A 16731-nucleotide genomic window follows, 5' to 3' on the forward strand; every position below is an offset into this window, starting at 1 on the left:
GAACACCACAAGGTGTAGTGGTATTTACTACTCCAAAATATCACTGTCCAGGGACTCCCTTGGAAAGAAGTCACATCTTTGTGTCTGGATTGATTTTTCTTCAATTTAATTAGCTCAATTATTTTCTAGACCCACAAAAACTTCCATTATTACCCCCAATTATACATTGTGGAGAAAACCACTGTCATGCACTTGTTTTGAAATTGCAAGGCAATAGTTGAAATGGATGCTCCAATTTGCATTTTGAAACAGTTAAAAATGTCTCCATTCCCTTCAGGATTTGAAAGATTGCTATTGTATTCCCCTCTCAGCTGCCTTTCACGCTGGCTGGGAATTTCTAATATGCTCCTCCAGTGAAAAATCCTTTTTTTTTTTTTTTTTTTTTTTTTTTTTTTTTTTTTTTTTTTTTTTTTTTTTTTTTTTTTTTTTTTTTTTTTACCATATTATTTGCAGTTGATCTGTTTCTTTGAAGAGGAGTACAACTGCACACAGATAAACCAGAGATTATACACAGCATAATAGTGTTTTCTATTTGTCTATCCCTTTCCTAATAATTTCTAACAATTTTGGGTTTTAGACCTCTTTAAATCCTTTTAAAAATTATGTCAGATTAGCTGCTTCAAAATCTGTGGTATGCAAGCCAGAAGCTATTTATCAGTCACTTTTCAGCTATTTCACCTTTGAATTCCTGGTGCATTGCATGTGGAGATTTATGCTTTATTTATTCAACGAGATCTGCGACTGGCATTTCATTTAAAACAGACAGTCTGCTCTTCTCCACAAGGAATAATCCAGAATGAGAATAACCCATAACTCCATGGTGAACAGAGATTATAAAATATGCATTTTTTTTCTGTTACTATTTTATATTCTGAGAAGACAAGTGAAAAAAATATTTTTAATTGAACTCAGTAAGTGCACATCCAGTTCTAAATAGCTTTTCCCCTAAAATTTATACACAATTTATAACTGTTGTAACATCCAGAGTTGAATGATAAGGATCCACAGCCCTGTTAATTTTTAAGACAGTAACAGATAGTGCTAAACTGGGGCACTGAATTATCTGCTGCTCACAACTGTCCCCTTGAACTCAGCCATTCAAATTGAGCATGAAATTTGGCCACGTTTCCAGAGCTTGTTTGGAAATCCTCAAGATTCATAACCAGTTAATTCTGCCAGTTAAACATTACTGCAAGAGTGCAGTGTAACTCTACAAATACAGAGGGCTGATTGAAATTTCCACATCTAATAGGATTCATTATGAAATGCTGCTTGCTTTCAGAGTCTTATTTCTGAGCTTGTTCAGAAGCCTTAATCCTTAATAGAAATTAAAGAAACTATTTGAGGGTTGAAACTATCTGACAAGTGTGCTGGTGCTGGAAACTTTTCCTGCTATATTTACTGAGGAGCAACATCTGGGGGTTTTTTAGGGATGAAAAATGCACTGATTTTGAATATCCAAAACAGATGCTAACGTGACACAAAAAAAAAAAAAAAAGGCTTTGAAATGCCCTTCAAAACAGCATCAAAAATCTACATTAAATTCGAAAACATAAAATTAAATTTTAAAAAGCAAGCACAAGAAGAAAACCCTTGCAGGAGTCTATTCTTGTCCTGTCATAGGTCAGGCTCTCCTGATATGCAAATTAATATGTCATTAATTTCTCTTCATGGTTTAAGAAGCACAAGTGCAAAATTACCAATGATTTCGAAGAAGCACAGCAACTGATATTTATTTTTCCTAATTCTTACATTCTTCAAAAGCTTTTTTAAGTCCATGAAAACAGATAACAGACACTGTGGAACTGATGGGTTCATAATTTTACAAACTACTTGAGATGCTCTGCAGTTGCTTCCACCCTCTTCTGGCCATTTCCAAGGCAAGTGATATGTACACAGTAATTTATTTTCTGCTATAAAATACCCATTTATAAGCAAAAAGGGAGAGAAGAGGCACAACAATTCTAAAGTGCAGCAGCAATAAGTGTGACATGTGACACTGCAGCTCTTCCCTGGCACAGTGCTGCCCTCTCCATCAAGTGAAGTGCTCCAGGGACACACAATTCCAAATCAGCAAAGGTTAACAAGGTGAGGCTCAGCAGAGGAGGGGAGAGGAGGACAACCTCTTCTGCCTTCTAATAACAGAAGATGCAGAAGGGATCAAACCATCTCAGAAACTCCCATGAACTGCCTTTGGAAAAGCAAAGGCCAAGGCTCAGGCCATTTTGGAGCACCCTCATTTACCTTGATAGCATCACATGTATGATCTGATTTTCACTTGGGTTAAGCACCTGAGGGCTAATTTCTAATTATATTTAAGTACAGTCACGAGCCTTTAGCATACCTAAAAATCATCCCTAAGCAAACCAAAATTTTAAAAACTTTGTCTGTTCCAGCTGGCACACTTCAGCTTTTTCCAAAGTTCGTTTCATGTCTTTTTCTCAGCATTAACCAGCAGAACCAAGAACCAGTTTTTACATCCCTTCACTCAGGTTCTCCCAGAGAAATGTGAACTCCAAAAGGTATTGGTAATAACCTCACTCACAGCAACATTCTGCAATATTGCTACTTTCCTTGATATTGATACACCACAAGTCCTTCCTCATGTAGCTGATACAAAGTGCTATACATTCATTTTAATTTTCTGCCATTGGAGAGATAAATGATAAGGCAGTAAAAATAAGACAGTTTACTACGAATAAAAGGACTCTCAGAAATGAGCTCAATCATTTATTCTAATCGGACTCCCAGTCTGGGTCTGTTTAGGACATACTGGAAGACTGGGAAATATCCTCTTCCACTATTCCAACACTGAATCCAATTCTCTGTAATCAGGAGCACATGTTTTGGCAGAGATGTAATAAGATAAATGCACAGTGCTTTTATTGAAGCTATTCTGAAGTTTTCTAAATTAATGCTTTCCTGGACACTATAAAATGTAAAATATATATTCAGCAAGCACATGGCTGTATAATTGATCAGAGAGGTGCCACTCACTTCAAATGTTTCATCACAGTTGTGTAAGTCTCTTTGGGAAAATACTTATTTTTCACATGCACAGGGGCAGTGACACTCCTGCTACTGAGACCAAAACTGGCAGGAATGAGATTCATATATTCTTCCATAAGGAAAGAGCTCAGCAGGTGCCATGATCAAAGCTTAAGAAGAATTATAGAAATTTTAAGTCATTTCTACAGAAAATTCCTGCTTGTTTTTTCTCTTAATTATTAAAAGACTCTGGTGGTTTAGACATGGAACTGCCACATCATTAGAGTAACAGGTGGGGTGAGATACCGATGCTTTTAAGAATTCCTGTGTTGGCAGACTCGTGTCTGGGTTTGAGAATGTGTAGCCACTAACAGCAGAGTGGAGAAATATGTGAAAGCCAGAAAGACAGAAATAATTACACTTGTCAACAAGTTGGGTTTTCACACACCTGTGCATCTCAATCTGATTGATTAGTCAATGCTTTTGAACAAATTCCTCACTGCTCCCATCCTGGTGGCTTTTCTTTCCATTACCTCAAGTCTTATTTTTCATTGTCTTGTACTGACCGAAAGGTGGCTATTTTCCTGTATTTTTCAACTACCTGCCAACACTTCATAAATGATTCAAAATTCTACCAAAAAAACCCATCATTCAGAGTGAGAAGAATGTTAAAAGCTTCTACAATCTGCTTCAGAACTAAGTACGTGTGGCTGAAACAAAAGTGGGGAAATTTTGCAGCTGCTAACAATCCACAAATAAAGAAATACAAACAGCCTGGGAGAGCACACTGGAGAGTGTTTGAAGCTCACCCTGCCATTCTATCCATGGAGGATGTCACTGCTCTGAAACCAAGAATCCAGCAATCAAGGAACAGTATAAAATTTCAATGCTTCAACTACAAGTCAGGCTGGAGCACAAACCCCTAAATTCAGAGCTGCCTGAGGCAGAACACAACGTGAGCACGTTCAATAACACACAGTGAAGAATTGTTTCATTATTCAAGACGTTTTCAAGTGAGCTACCACAATAAACCCCATCTGTCTGTCTGTCAGGCAATGTCTGTGGTCCTTGTTATCCCCAAAACTGGAGTAAAAGATGTACATGCACACTGAAGAAGGTGTTACTGATTAATATTGAATTGTTACACTTCCTGACCAGTGGAGTCATCTTATTAGCATGCTTTTAAAGTATTAAACTCCTAAAAGACAACCCTCAAAATATGCTATTTGAATAATCAACACAATCCTGTGGATGAATATATATGAAGCTACTGCTGCTGCTCATTAGCTGATCTCTAATGAAATTATACGGAGAGCTTTAAATTATTAAAATGTGCTATTTCAGTTAGAAACTTAAAACTCAAAATCCCTGTTAAAGCTGGCTCACTCACCTGATAAACATGGAATGCATTGGCAGCTTTTCCACGCAGAAACACTGAGGGAATCCAAACATTAATAAGAGCACGATTTGATCTGCAGAGGAGAAAAATAACCTTAAAACAGGGAATCGTATTTAGGTATAAGAATTGCAAAGCAACTACCTGCAGTGATTTAGATAATGATCAAAGTCATCAACAAAGAAACTAAATTTCAAATGAAGTAACAGAAAAATTGGAGTTCTGCCTGAACTTTTTATATGTTCTGAATCTAAAAATGTTCCCTAAAATTAACCCAACTGAAACAATTCCTTCTGCAGGTTTTCTGGGGTTTGGGGTTTTTTTTTTTCACAGCATGCATTTGACAACATTTGATTATACACATGAAGCAAAAATTATTCACTTGAACAAATTCAACATTTTCAGCCACAAGCCTCAGGTAAAGTTCATTAAATAACAGAAGAGCAGAGCACAATTATGCAGAAGCCATTTCCATCCACTCTTCGTCATCCATTTCTAAATTTCCATGATTCAAACACATCAGCTACATTTTAAACCCCTCATCCACAAAAGCAAGATTCATTAGTTTGCTATTAAAGGCCAAATTCCAAACCACAACAGTCTAGAATGATCTGGGGTGGGTTGTTTGGGGAGGTTTTGGGTTTTTTGTAAGAGTTATTCTGTAAAAATGAGGAAGGCCATCACATGAGGAATTGCACCCAGCACCCATCAAACCCAAAGCACTAAAACCAGTAACTTTTTGGTGCTTTGGCAGAAAACCAAGACACTTAAAATGCACTCCCAGGGAATCTTCCTAAATCTAAACTGCTTGAGTTCAGCGTTATTAACTACACTGGGGCACTGGTGCAGCTCTCCATAGTTTTTAATAATGGAACACCACAGCTCTGCAGTTATTGGAAATAATATAGGAGAAGCAAATTATTGACTCTGTTTGCTTATTCTCCTTTCCCAGAGACAGGATGAAGAGAAAAATTTATCAATTATGAAACTTACATTTCAAAATCTGACAAACTCTGATCTTCAGATGTTTGACTCAAATCTCCAGGGACCTGTATTTACAAAACAGAAATAATTTCCACACAGTGTCTATTATGTTTTCAATTAAGAAAACATAATATTATAAGGAAATTACAATTCAACATTTAATTTTTATAAATACCAATAAAAACTATTACTGACAAGCAATAAAAAAACAAAATCCTGCAAGAAGATTGTGAACAATGTCACCCTTGTGAGTCCTTTATGCTAGAGTTTGCTACAGTTTTGTAAAAAAACAATGAACAGTGTGGGGTTTGTAAAAGCATGTAATTTTGAAAGACACAGAAAATGCAGGAAAGAGTATCATTATTAGGGCTTTATGAGCAAAGGATGCTGAAACAAAGTACTTTGTGTGTAAAAGCAATTTATGGGAAAACACAAAGCACATAAAACCTACTGATCACTTTCTTTTACAGCCAATATTCCATGAAGGGAAGGACACGTGAGCATTTTATTTCAGCCATGCTCTTACAAAACACTATATAATGTTTTGTAATTGAATTAATGTTTTGTAATGTATTAATCAACATTCATAACGATGCAAGGATGGACCTGCAGAATCAAAGGAAGTAGTAGCTGTTAGAAAACCAGATTGCAAGAGCATTTAAAACTGAAGAATAGCTTTTTACTTGATTTTATAGCTAGAATAAACACATAAGGGTGTGTTATTTTAAAAGGAAAATGTGAAACGTAAAACATAATCTGGAACAGTTAAGAGGAAAGGAGCTGTGCAAAGCCAATTCTTCACAGATCTGTTATTTCTCACAGGCTGACAGATATTGCACCATGAGTGGCAATGTTTGAGCCTGCCCCAGAGGATATTCTGCAGTGCCATCACCAAACACCCACCGGCCCCCTCAGATCAATCAGCTCCTGTCTCATCTGGAACACCAGAGCTTCCTTGGCCATCAGAGCACGGTGCAGCCTCTCGTTGAACTCAATCAGCTCTCCGTGCATCTCAGCCACCTGCAAAGCAAAGCCAAGGGATACTTGTGGTCTGAATGGGGGAAAAAAAAAGGAATTTCTCACATGTATATCAATTTCTTTTCACCAGACTCTCCAAGTGCTGCTAATGCATTCGTTTGAACAGATCATTAAGAACAGATATTGCTATAATTTTGACTCATGCCTTGAAATTGTAGTTTTGATGTTGAATTGAATAGGAAAAAACACAACTTCATGTCAAATTTTATTCCTATCACTCAAAATCCCATGACAACTGATTCTAATAAAACACTCATTGACTTCTGTTCTCGGTTTAATTCTTTGATGAACGCAGCACTCAACAGGTACAAACTAATCACAATATTTTGAACTGGGAGTTCTGCAAAATGCACAAACTGCATTAAACTTTGTCAATAATTCGTAAGAGAATTACGTTGAGGTATTCCTCAACATAATAATACCTCATTATATGAGGTATTCCTCACTCTTAGTTGGGAGTTTTAATAGGACTGGAGGTAGAAGTCAGACAAATCTGTGAGAGGTGAGAGGAGTCTAAACTCCAGAGTCAGGCTGTGGCCCAGGTTGTTCTCACAGGTAGAGAGTGGCCTCTTTGGACACTGAGTGTGCCTGTGCTCTGCATTTTAAATCAAGAAAGCAGCAAGTGATGCAGCATGTTCTGAGGGTGCCAGGGGCTGGGGGAGAGGGAAGGATGGAAAGTTCCTGCAGTCAGATGAACACAGTGGGCACTGCTGGGTCTCTCCCCAGCAGCAAGGTTAAACCTGTTCCTCAGTCACAGCAACTCCTGGAATGCCTCCTCCTCCTCCTCACACTCCTCACAGAGCTGGGGAGCAGCAGAGGCAGCAGGGGAGCAGCATGAAGGCACAGCTGAACAACAAGGATTTCAATCCAGGCACCTCAACAATAGCACAGGGACTTGAACTACTGCCAGATCTCTTAAGAGTTCATAGATTCCCTCCTGGAAGCAGTTCATTACTGTCTGTGAATTTTACTACTTCCTTTCCTTGAATTACCCTGCCTTCTCCCTCTTCCCCAGGGAAGTTTCCCCCAAATAAAACAGCTGAATTCAGTCGATTTTGTGCTTTGTTCCACACAAACCTGCAGCCTTCACAGAATCAAAGCAAACAGAAAAAAACCAGCTTCATTTTGACAAGCCAGGATCTGACACCATTGGTTAAAAATAATTAACAAAAAAAATTCGGGAGGTGAACTTCAAGCATTATTTTCCAATTTCTTTTTATATTAGAGGGAGTCCTTCAAATCCAGTAATCCATCACTGTAACATACATGCAAAAGAGAGCTAAACCACACCAACCATATACTAGAGAAAACAATAACATAATACTATTAACTCTAGATAAATCATTTTCCATACAAGCTTAACCACTAATTCCAATTTAAAGTGGGTGGTGTAACTTTTAAGAACACCAGGTTCATATTGGCAGGTCACTGGTAATTCCACACAGCACGGGCTGGAAGGCAGAACTTCCTTGCATTTCAGATACAGACATACAGCACACAACCAGCTGCAAATTCACAGAGAAAAGCTGCAATACTGCTGGTTATCAAAAGCAGTATCAGAATTTACAGGTGGACACAAATCTCAGTAGTTTGCATATTTGAAAACATGTTTGATTTTTCAGGGCCTGTGTATCAGAAGAACAAACTCCAGACTCATATGTGACTATGTTTTTGTCTCTCTCTGGTTTGGATGTCCTTGAAATAACCTTCTACTTGCAGACTCAATTAATATGTAAATTCAACAACTCTCTCAAAACACTACAAGTAATGCAAAAATTTATAAGTATCCCTAGCAAAGGTAAATAACAAAAAGGAAATTTAGCAGCAAATAAAACACCGAATCACTTGTTCTGTATTATCAAAAGGACAACTGGCAGGTATCACTTATTAGCAACTAACTTACTTCAATACTTTTCCTTGGCGAAGAAAAATGCATTACCATCACAGCAAATCAAAAGGAGCAATGAATAACCATATTAATTTAAGTTTTCCTGCATCAAAGTCTGCTAAAACAATAAAGAGGTCTCCTTATAACTATATCCTTTCAGTGACATTTTAATAGACTCACATCTTCCTTTATTCAATCCACAATGAAGCTTAAGCAATAAATTTCCCTGCTGGCACTTCAATCATCTTCACAGCATTTTTCTTCATAACAATACGCTTCAAGTGAAAAAATAAAGTATAAATAAATGCAGTTCCCCTTGGACAGAGGATCATTTAGATTTGCTCCAGTTTAAAGAAACCAAACCCTCCTCAGGAAGGTGAAGTGAGGCTAAAATAAACACTTGAGGCTCCACACTAAGAGAACTCTTTGGAGCTGTCAAAAGAAAAGCCAAGTGCCTGAGAGTACTGCAGTTACACTGCCCAGCATGAGCACACTGGAGAGCAGTCTGCAGAGAAATGACAAAGAAAATATCACTTCATGTTTCACAGCAAAGCAGTTAACTTCAAACAGGCCAGGAATGTTTCACTAAGCACCTCATAGTACAATCTGTCTTGGAAGGACACATTTCTAGATAGGGAAAAAGACATTTAACAACAGTGCAACAATAAAATTTAAATAAATAAAAACTTGCTACAATAAAAAAAAATTAGTAATTTTCTTACAGAGTGTTTTATTGGAACCCAAGAATTTTTTTTAATTGTTTGCAACTGAGACTTCATATAACTTTCTGTCAGTTGTGTCCAGTGTTCACTGAGACTGACACTGTTTGCCAGGCTCAGAACCTTAAAAAAGAGTTATCACAGGGGTTACATCCTGTTTGGAGTAGGTGAAGATACTGTTGGAGACCAATAAATGCAACAGATTATAGTGCCCCTCTCCCCAATATCACTGGCAAAAAAGCTTTTCCTGTGGGTACATCCATCACTGACACTGCCACAAACTCCTGAGCACACAGGACAAACTGCACAGAGGAAAGGAGGGAGAACTCCACCAAAGGGAGGCATTAGGGGGGGAATTAATTTCACATGGTCCTCTGAGGAAAGGATATCCAAGTATGAATGTTTTAGAAGAACTGTGTGAAGTTTTTTGATCCATGACCTGCATTTTTAGTCATCTTCATGTTGAGCAGTTAATGTGGGTATCCAATTTCAGGATATTTTGGGCAAGAGGAACATATAGAGAATTGTTTTACTTTTTATAAAAATGTTCTTTTAATATTTAATAGCAGATATGGGTATTAGATACTAATGTTTCATTGCAATTAGATACTAAATTTCATTACTTCTGTCTTAAAAATGATTTGTATTCAAATTTATATCAGCATATAAAAGTGTAACCCTGTTAGGAAAAGTACTTTTAATTATCTGAGGGGTTTTTTATTTTTAAAGGAAAAAAATCAGATTTTTCTTTGACATTCCTGAGGGGAAAAAAATAACTAAGCAAAGAAACTATTCAAGCTTCAAACCTTGTTTTGCAATTACAATTCCATAAAATCTGTGCAGTACAAACTTTACCTCAATCAATTTCCTTTCATAAGAGCTGGCCAGTTCCTCATTGTTTTCTACTTGCTTTTGCTCTGGAATTGTAAATTCACCATCAGTGCTCCAAATGTTTGGCAGAACTGTAACAAAGAGACACCTCAAATTAAAAAGTTGAATTCCATAAACATCCAAGGCACCCTGTTTAGAAATAATAGCTCTAAAAGAAACAGTTATTTAAAACATTGGAGCAGACCATAATATTAAGCACTATTACAAGTACCAAAATATAGATACTGCAGGGATCTTTTTTTGTAAGAAATATTTAGACTGGAATCTTAACAGTAAAAAAATGTCAACCAAAAGCATTTGGCTGTTCTGTGACTAGAGGTCTAATGTAGGTAGTTCCTGCAATTCCTGCCCAAATTCTTCTAAAACTAAGCTTACACTTCTCTTTCAAGCCTTTTTTTATACTGGGTTTCTAAAACAGCATCACATATTACTTGCACAAACTGCTTACAAATCATAGAAATTACAGAAAATAGGGCTGAGAATGAACATTTCATACTTCATCCAGTATTTCATGATTTTGCATCAAGCAGAATCAGCTGGAGTTATTCCATTCCTGACAGTTAATGGTCTAATTTCTTCCTAAAAACGTCCAAGAAGGGAGATAACATGCATAACTTATTTAAATTTAAGTATTCTTCTCACAAAGGTTTTCCTGATAGCCAATCAAACTTCCCTCACCTGCCACATCAGCCCAGTATTCTCCTTTGAGCTGTAGTGAATGAAAACTACAAATTATTCTGTAACTGTTCCCAGCCATCATTTACAAATTTGAAGATCACTTTCAGGCCTATTCTGAGTAAATCTCCTCCAAGTCACACAAAATCCAATCCAATTTTTCCTCATAGCTCACAAATTTCTAAGAAAATAAGTTAGCACAAAAAAGTAAAGCCCTAAGAGAAGAGAAGTTGAATAAACTATTTCCCCATTCTTCAAAAATCTGAATTTAAATACAACCACCATAAGGTAGACAGGAGAGATCATAATTTATCTGACTAAATATTCTTGAGCCTGGGAATTGATTTTTGCCTTGGGGAAGAATTTTAGAAGATTATTATTATTATTTAAGTGAATTTGAAAGCTATTTTTTTAAGATCATCTTCTCATAAATGTTGCTTTAAATTCTTCACTCAGACTTCTAAGATCAGCATTTTTATAGAAATATTCTATCTAAGCAGGTTTAAAAAATGGTACAGAGCCAAGTCCTACTGATGGCTGAGAAATCAAGATGCTCATTTATTAAATATTTAAATACCAATATCCAACAGCCCAGGCTACAGCAGTGATCACTCATTTTGAAAGCTGATAGTTCTGACTTTTGGGTAATTTATTTATAATCACATTTGCTGAGTGGGGTTTTTTTTGCCTTTTTAAGTCTCCACAAGGCAAAGTATCAAGCTGAGTTTCATTTATTATTTTAGGAAACTATTTAAAAGCCATACTGAATAGCATTTGATCTGATTATTGTAGCAAACATGTAGAGTCTTCATTATTTATAGTGATAAAACTAACAGCAGAAGCCAAATTTATTCTGACTCTTTCAAAACAGAGTCACAGAAAATCTGTATTCTAAAATCTACAATTGTTTTTATACCATTCAGAAGATTAATTATTATTAAAATTACTCATTGTGTATACAAACCACGGGTGCAATAGTTTCTATAAATCTGGTAAAAGCAAAGAACTCCTCTTGTTCCACTCCTGTTTTTTGCAGCTTGTCCTCAGGGATTATTTACATGCTTATGTACTTAGAGTCAGAGACCCCAGTACTACTAAAATTTCACCTAAATTTTCAATGGCAGCTAAGGAAAAAATTTCCTTTTATAGAAATTCAACATGTGAAGTTCGAATGTAAGAAAAAATTATTGTAAATATTGCATGCAGCTGAAATTTATTCTGCTTACTGGTGATAAATATTATAGAAAATTACTGTGGATCGATTAAATATCTTTCCAGCATAAAGCATATGTGTGTTCATTTTTAGAAATGTTGGTACTGTTCCATCCCACTTTTTCATCTCTAAAATCTGACCATCCCACTCAGTTTCTATTCTTATCACTTACTAATCTGCATAATTTTAACACAGTGGAATATAGCTATAGCCTAGGAATATTTTCTTTTCTTTTCCTATAATTATACTCTTCATGGGAACTGTCACTACCTAATGAAGGATAATTTCTGCTATTATAGGAAGCCTAAGCCATGCTTTTTGTGAATAATTCTTAATGTGAGTCACTACACTCCAGCAAAGTCGGAAGTAAAAACATGTGTTCTCACCAACAAATATCCTTTTAGGGATGAATGAAGCTTTGAAACTCCAGAGAAGTACAGTGGCTAACCCTTAAGAACAGTAGTGTTCATTCATACAGCCACTTACACCACCAAAATATCCACAATTAAAAAAAAATTAAGACAGATGGTGCCAATTTCTGAAAATTTCTGAAAATCCCCCGCAGCTCTCTGAACACCTTCTGTAATGAGTGGAAATCCAGTCCCACCAGGAGTGATTTAGATTCAAGATATTAATTCAGCCCCTCATGGATGCTTCTGTCACAGAACACAGAAGACAAACAGGTAGAACTGCTGGTAACTTCACTCTGTTCCTATCAAAAATAAAATCTGCTCATTGTTACTCAGTACAGAGTCTATTTCAAACAGTCCACAAATACTGATCTCCAAAACACAGGATAAGCCAGAGATACTACATTTATTTTTATATTCCAATATCACATCAATTCATAGATTTTTTTTTTTTTTAATTTAAGTTAAATTTTCACCTGGCAGCTTTTCCTGGAAAATTTCTTCTTGAAAAAAGTGAACAACTACCAGAAAATTATCTGTAAGAATAAGTATAAAAATCTACATCGGTGTTTTTTTTAAACAGGAAAATATTTCAAATAAGTTATTTTTACTTTTGGGAGATATTACTCCCTCAATGGCAGCATACAAAAAAACAAACCCTGTGCATGGATGGATTCTTCTCCTCCCTTCATTTTATCCTTACCTTCCACTGTTTGACCTTCTCTTCTGAGCATCTGGACAGCTCCTACGTACTTCTTAAGCTGCACTTTTAGCACCTCATTTTCTCTATTGATTAAAAAAAACCAGAATAGATGAATAAATATTATTGTCCTCTCAAAATAGATACAAAGTCCTTTTCAATGGAAATAAACAGATTCTCTTGTCATCATGAGCTTTACCTAAGTTGTGTCACCATGATGCAAGGGGAAAAAAAAGAAAACTTACACATTCAATAATACAGCAGCAGCAGAGTAGCAGGAAAATTAGTTTTCCAGGACCACATAAACACATCAGTGAAATAGATTATCTCATAATCAGACACTTTGCAATCATTGTTTAGTGTAGATTTTCTATACTATGGTACACTGATGGCAAGCAAATTACACAGTCTGTCTAAATCAACATTTAACTAAAACACAAGGCCAGGATACTGCACAAGGAAATTCAGAATGGACAACGTAAAATGATGTAAAAATCATTATTTTACTAGTTTGCATCTAACTACAAGCAAATAATAATTCAGCTTTAGAAACAGGCTTTCTCATGGTAAGAAAGTGGCAGCACTTTGGCAACAATATCCACGGCAAAAGTTTCCACAAACCATTCCTAAATGAAAACCGTAAGAGAAGAAATGGAGCTAATGCCTTCAGCTGTGGTATTTCAGTGCCTGTCCCTGTCTCACTTCTCTCTGGAGTGTGAATTCAAACCAGGTACTACCACAGCTCCACTTCACAGCATTAAGCACCTTAGCTTATATTTTGGCAGAAATAAAAAGGGCTCCAACTGATTGATTTTAAACAAAGCTGACAAATCACGTATCGGAAAATTTAATTATCTGTCTGAGCCCATTCAGCTAAGGAAGCAGGACAGAAAAGTTTATACTGAAGAAATGTAACAAAAATGGGTTTCCAGCCTGTGAATTCAAATAACTTTTGTTCTTATTTAAGAAAATATGAAGGTGGAAATATGTAGTGCCATAAATGCAGCACAACACACACACAGAGAACCCCATAAGGCTTTAGAGAGAGGAGGAAATTTGGGCCAGGCACTATGGAACCTGGACATGGAACACAGCACAGAAAGCTGCAAATAGATGAAACACCAAAAAAAAGGGGAAAAAAAAAGGTCATTTTATTAATTAGAATTTATTTTAAAAATTTAAATAGTCAAAAAAAAAGGTAGCTATGTTTGATGGTCCTTATCATACTAGATATACACACACATACACATAAAATACACACATATATATATATATATATATATATACACTGACAAACTGCTGCTGTGAGCAATGCCACACTGCTCCCACAAGGAGCCTTGGCTGGCACAATATTCACATTCCTATGGATTTCAATTCAATTTGCTGAACTTTGTTACCTCAATTTTATTCAGCATTTTAGTAGGAGGTTGCTAAATAATTGAGAAGCTATTGATTGCTCAATGATCGAATTTTAAGAGTCCTTGATGATTTTATGCATTTGAAGATATTTTTGATTTCTGAGACTACAAAGAGAATAAACTGGTTTTTCCACTAGAGATAGATGCTGACATTGAGGTTAAGGGAAAAAAAAAATTAAAAACACAGTTTAATCCTACAGACTCTATTAAAACAAACTTAAATAATTAATTAATGAAAAAATTCCATGACAGCTAAGCAAAAAAATTTCTCACTAGAATTGTAAGAACACCTGCATGAAAATAACTTCTGTCAGAATGGGAATTTTTTCAGCAGCATAGAACAAGTTTGTGTTTAGGAAACATGTACTTGCCTGTTTTTCATTGTTGCAGACAAAGGGGCCTTATAGGACTTTATTTTCTAAAATCTTAATAGAAAAAAAAAGGGAAACAAACCCAAACAAAACTCCACCACACATACGCTTCTTGAAAATCATATAAAAATTCTCTAGGGCTTCTGTGAAATGAGCATGGTAAGAAAAGAATTTGAAAATGAGCAATTTCTCATGTATCTCAAGTATAGTGGCCTAAATGTAATTAAGTTCTGGCACAAATATCAGATTGTAGCAAGTGCTTTCTGTGAAGCTTACTCCAGAAAAGTGTCTTATTCCCAAATTCAGCACTGGAGAAAATGAAATAAAACAAAACAAACTACAAGAATCCAAGAGATGTCTGTGTTTTGATAAAAAAGGTAACATTTTTAGGAAATACTATAAAGGTATGAAATATCCAAACAATAGAAGAACCTGCAGGAATTAAGAATTCCTGCTCCTTTGTCCCTTACTAAACAGGTTGACTTCCACTTCTGGTATTTTTTCTCATCTATAGGAGCTACTGATGACTTGGGACGTGTCAACAACTAAGCAGGAAGAAAAAGTCATTTAATAGAGGAATATAAAAATTAGTTTTCACAAGCAGGAACAAGAGATATTTTCTCCTCTCTCTAAAAAGCTGCTTAAGGGAAGTGATGGAAGCATTTCAAGATGTACCACACATCATTTCACCCATCACTGAAGGGCTATGGCTGTGGAAAAAGTGGTGTAAAACAGAAGAGCAGAATTGCCAAATCCAAAAGCAATGTGGTTTAAGTAACACAGACAGTAGATAGAGGAGGCATATTAGGTTACAGAACCTACAGTAAATAGGAGGCATGTAGAAATGTAAGATAAAGTAGAGCCAAATTCTCATCCCCCATTTCCCCACAGTGCATTTTCATCTTCTTTTCTCGCTTTTTTTATCTGCTTTTCTTGCTACAAAGCCTGTCCTTTGTAATATGCCTTCCTCCAACATTGCTGGATACAGTCTAAGAATATACAATCTGAGATTATCCAATTTCACAGGCAACTTCAATAAACTCCTGTGCCTTGCAAATAGTAATAGTACTCCACTCAGAAAAGAAGAATCTCAATTAAAAATCTTCAGTACTGCCAAGAAGCCACTGGCACAACACGTCCATGCAATTTGAGAAAGGTTCATTGATGACAACAACAAAAACACCCCTGAAACAACATGACACTAGAGGGACCACTGAGTGTATTCCATCAGAAGACTAGCAAAGAGGTTGAACCTGAGCCTGGCTCCTTTTGGAACATTATAGCAACTGTTATGAAAGAGCTATTCAGTTATTTCACATGGAACAATGAGATTATCACTATGTGCAATTAAGCTGACCTAAGACTTCATCCATTTTTCAAAGAGAAACTGGGAAACTTGGGAAAATGTCTCTCAGTAAAGCAGCATTTTGTCTAGGAGGCCAGAGACTCTTGGGAGAGTCTAGGAGAACAGCTGAATAATTGCAGATTTCCAGATGCCATCATTTCACTACTGACTGATGTGTCACTGAAATTTGTGTTCTCAAAGCCCTCAGGAAGCTATTTATGCCAAATTCTTCAAAAGAGCTTTGGGGACACACATAAATATCAGCTCTCATAATCTGAAAAATATTCATTCATCAAATCACAACAGTCAGATTGTTACTGAATGATTTCCCTTGCCTTAAAATATTCAGAACATTACAACTGAGGAAAATTTTTCTATTCTGGTCATGTGATCAATTGTTTTCAAGGGAAACAGGAGATTTCACTACTTCAAAATATCTGAAACTTAGTTTCCTCTTACTCACCTACTGCACTATGCAGCATTCACACAGGACTTCCAAACTTTTTGTTACTTCAAATTCTTTAGATTATTCAGCTTGCTCAACTTCTTGCTTTAAAATATTATTTATTTTAAAAATTTACTGCTCTTATTGCAGCAGCAGCATCTACAGTACACAAAGTGAACCAACAAAAAATTTAGAAAAAAAAGCCTATATTCCAAAGAAACTACTCACAAAGTACCTTAAGTTAGGATGT

At 36.0% G+C, this 16731-nt stretch overlaps 1 protein-coding gene across 1 annotated transcript in view; it reads right to left on the reverse strand.

Annotated features, from left to right (window-relative positions):
• SNX29 (sorting nexin 29) overlaps positions 1–16731 on the reverse strand; it is a 92565-nt gene that overhangs the window by 47185 nt on the left and 28649 nt on the right. The window contains exons 14-18 of the mRNA XM_066330292.1: positions 12906–12988; positions 9869–9975; positions 6272–6388; positions 5378–5433; positions 4379–4460 (exon numbers count right to left, since the gene is read on the reverse strand). Coding sequence (XP_066186389.1) covers positions 4379–4460; positions 5378–5433; positions 6272–6388; positions 9869–9975; positions 12906–12988 — 445 coding nt within the window. The remainder of the gene's footprint in view (positions 1–4378; positions 4461–5377; positions 5434–6271; positions 6389–9868; positions 9976–12905; positions 12989–16731) is intronic.

This window comes from Sylvia atricapilla, chromosome 15 (genome assembly GCF_009819655.1).
Source record: "Sylvia atricapilla isolate bSylAtr1 chromosome 15, bSylAtr1.pri, whole genome shotgun sequence".
NCBI lineage: Eukaryota > Metazoa > Chordata > Aves > Passeriformes > Sylviidae > Sylvia > Sylvia atricapilla.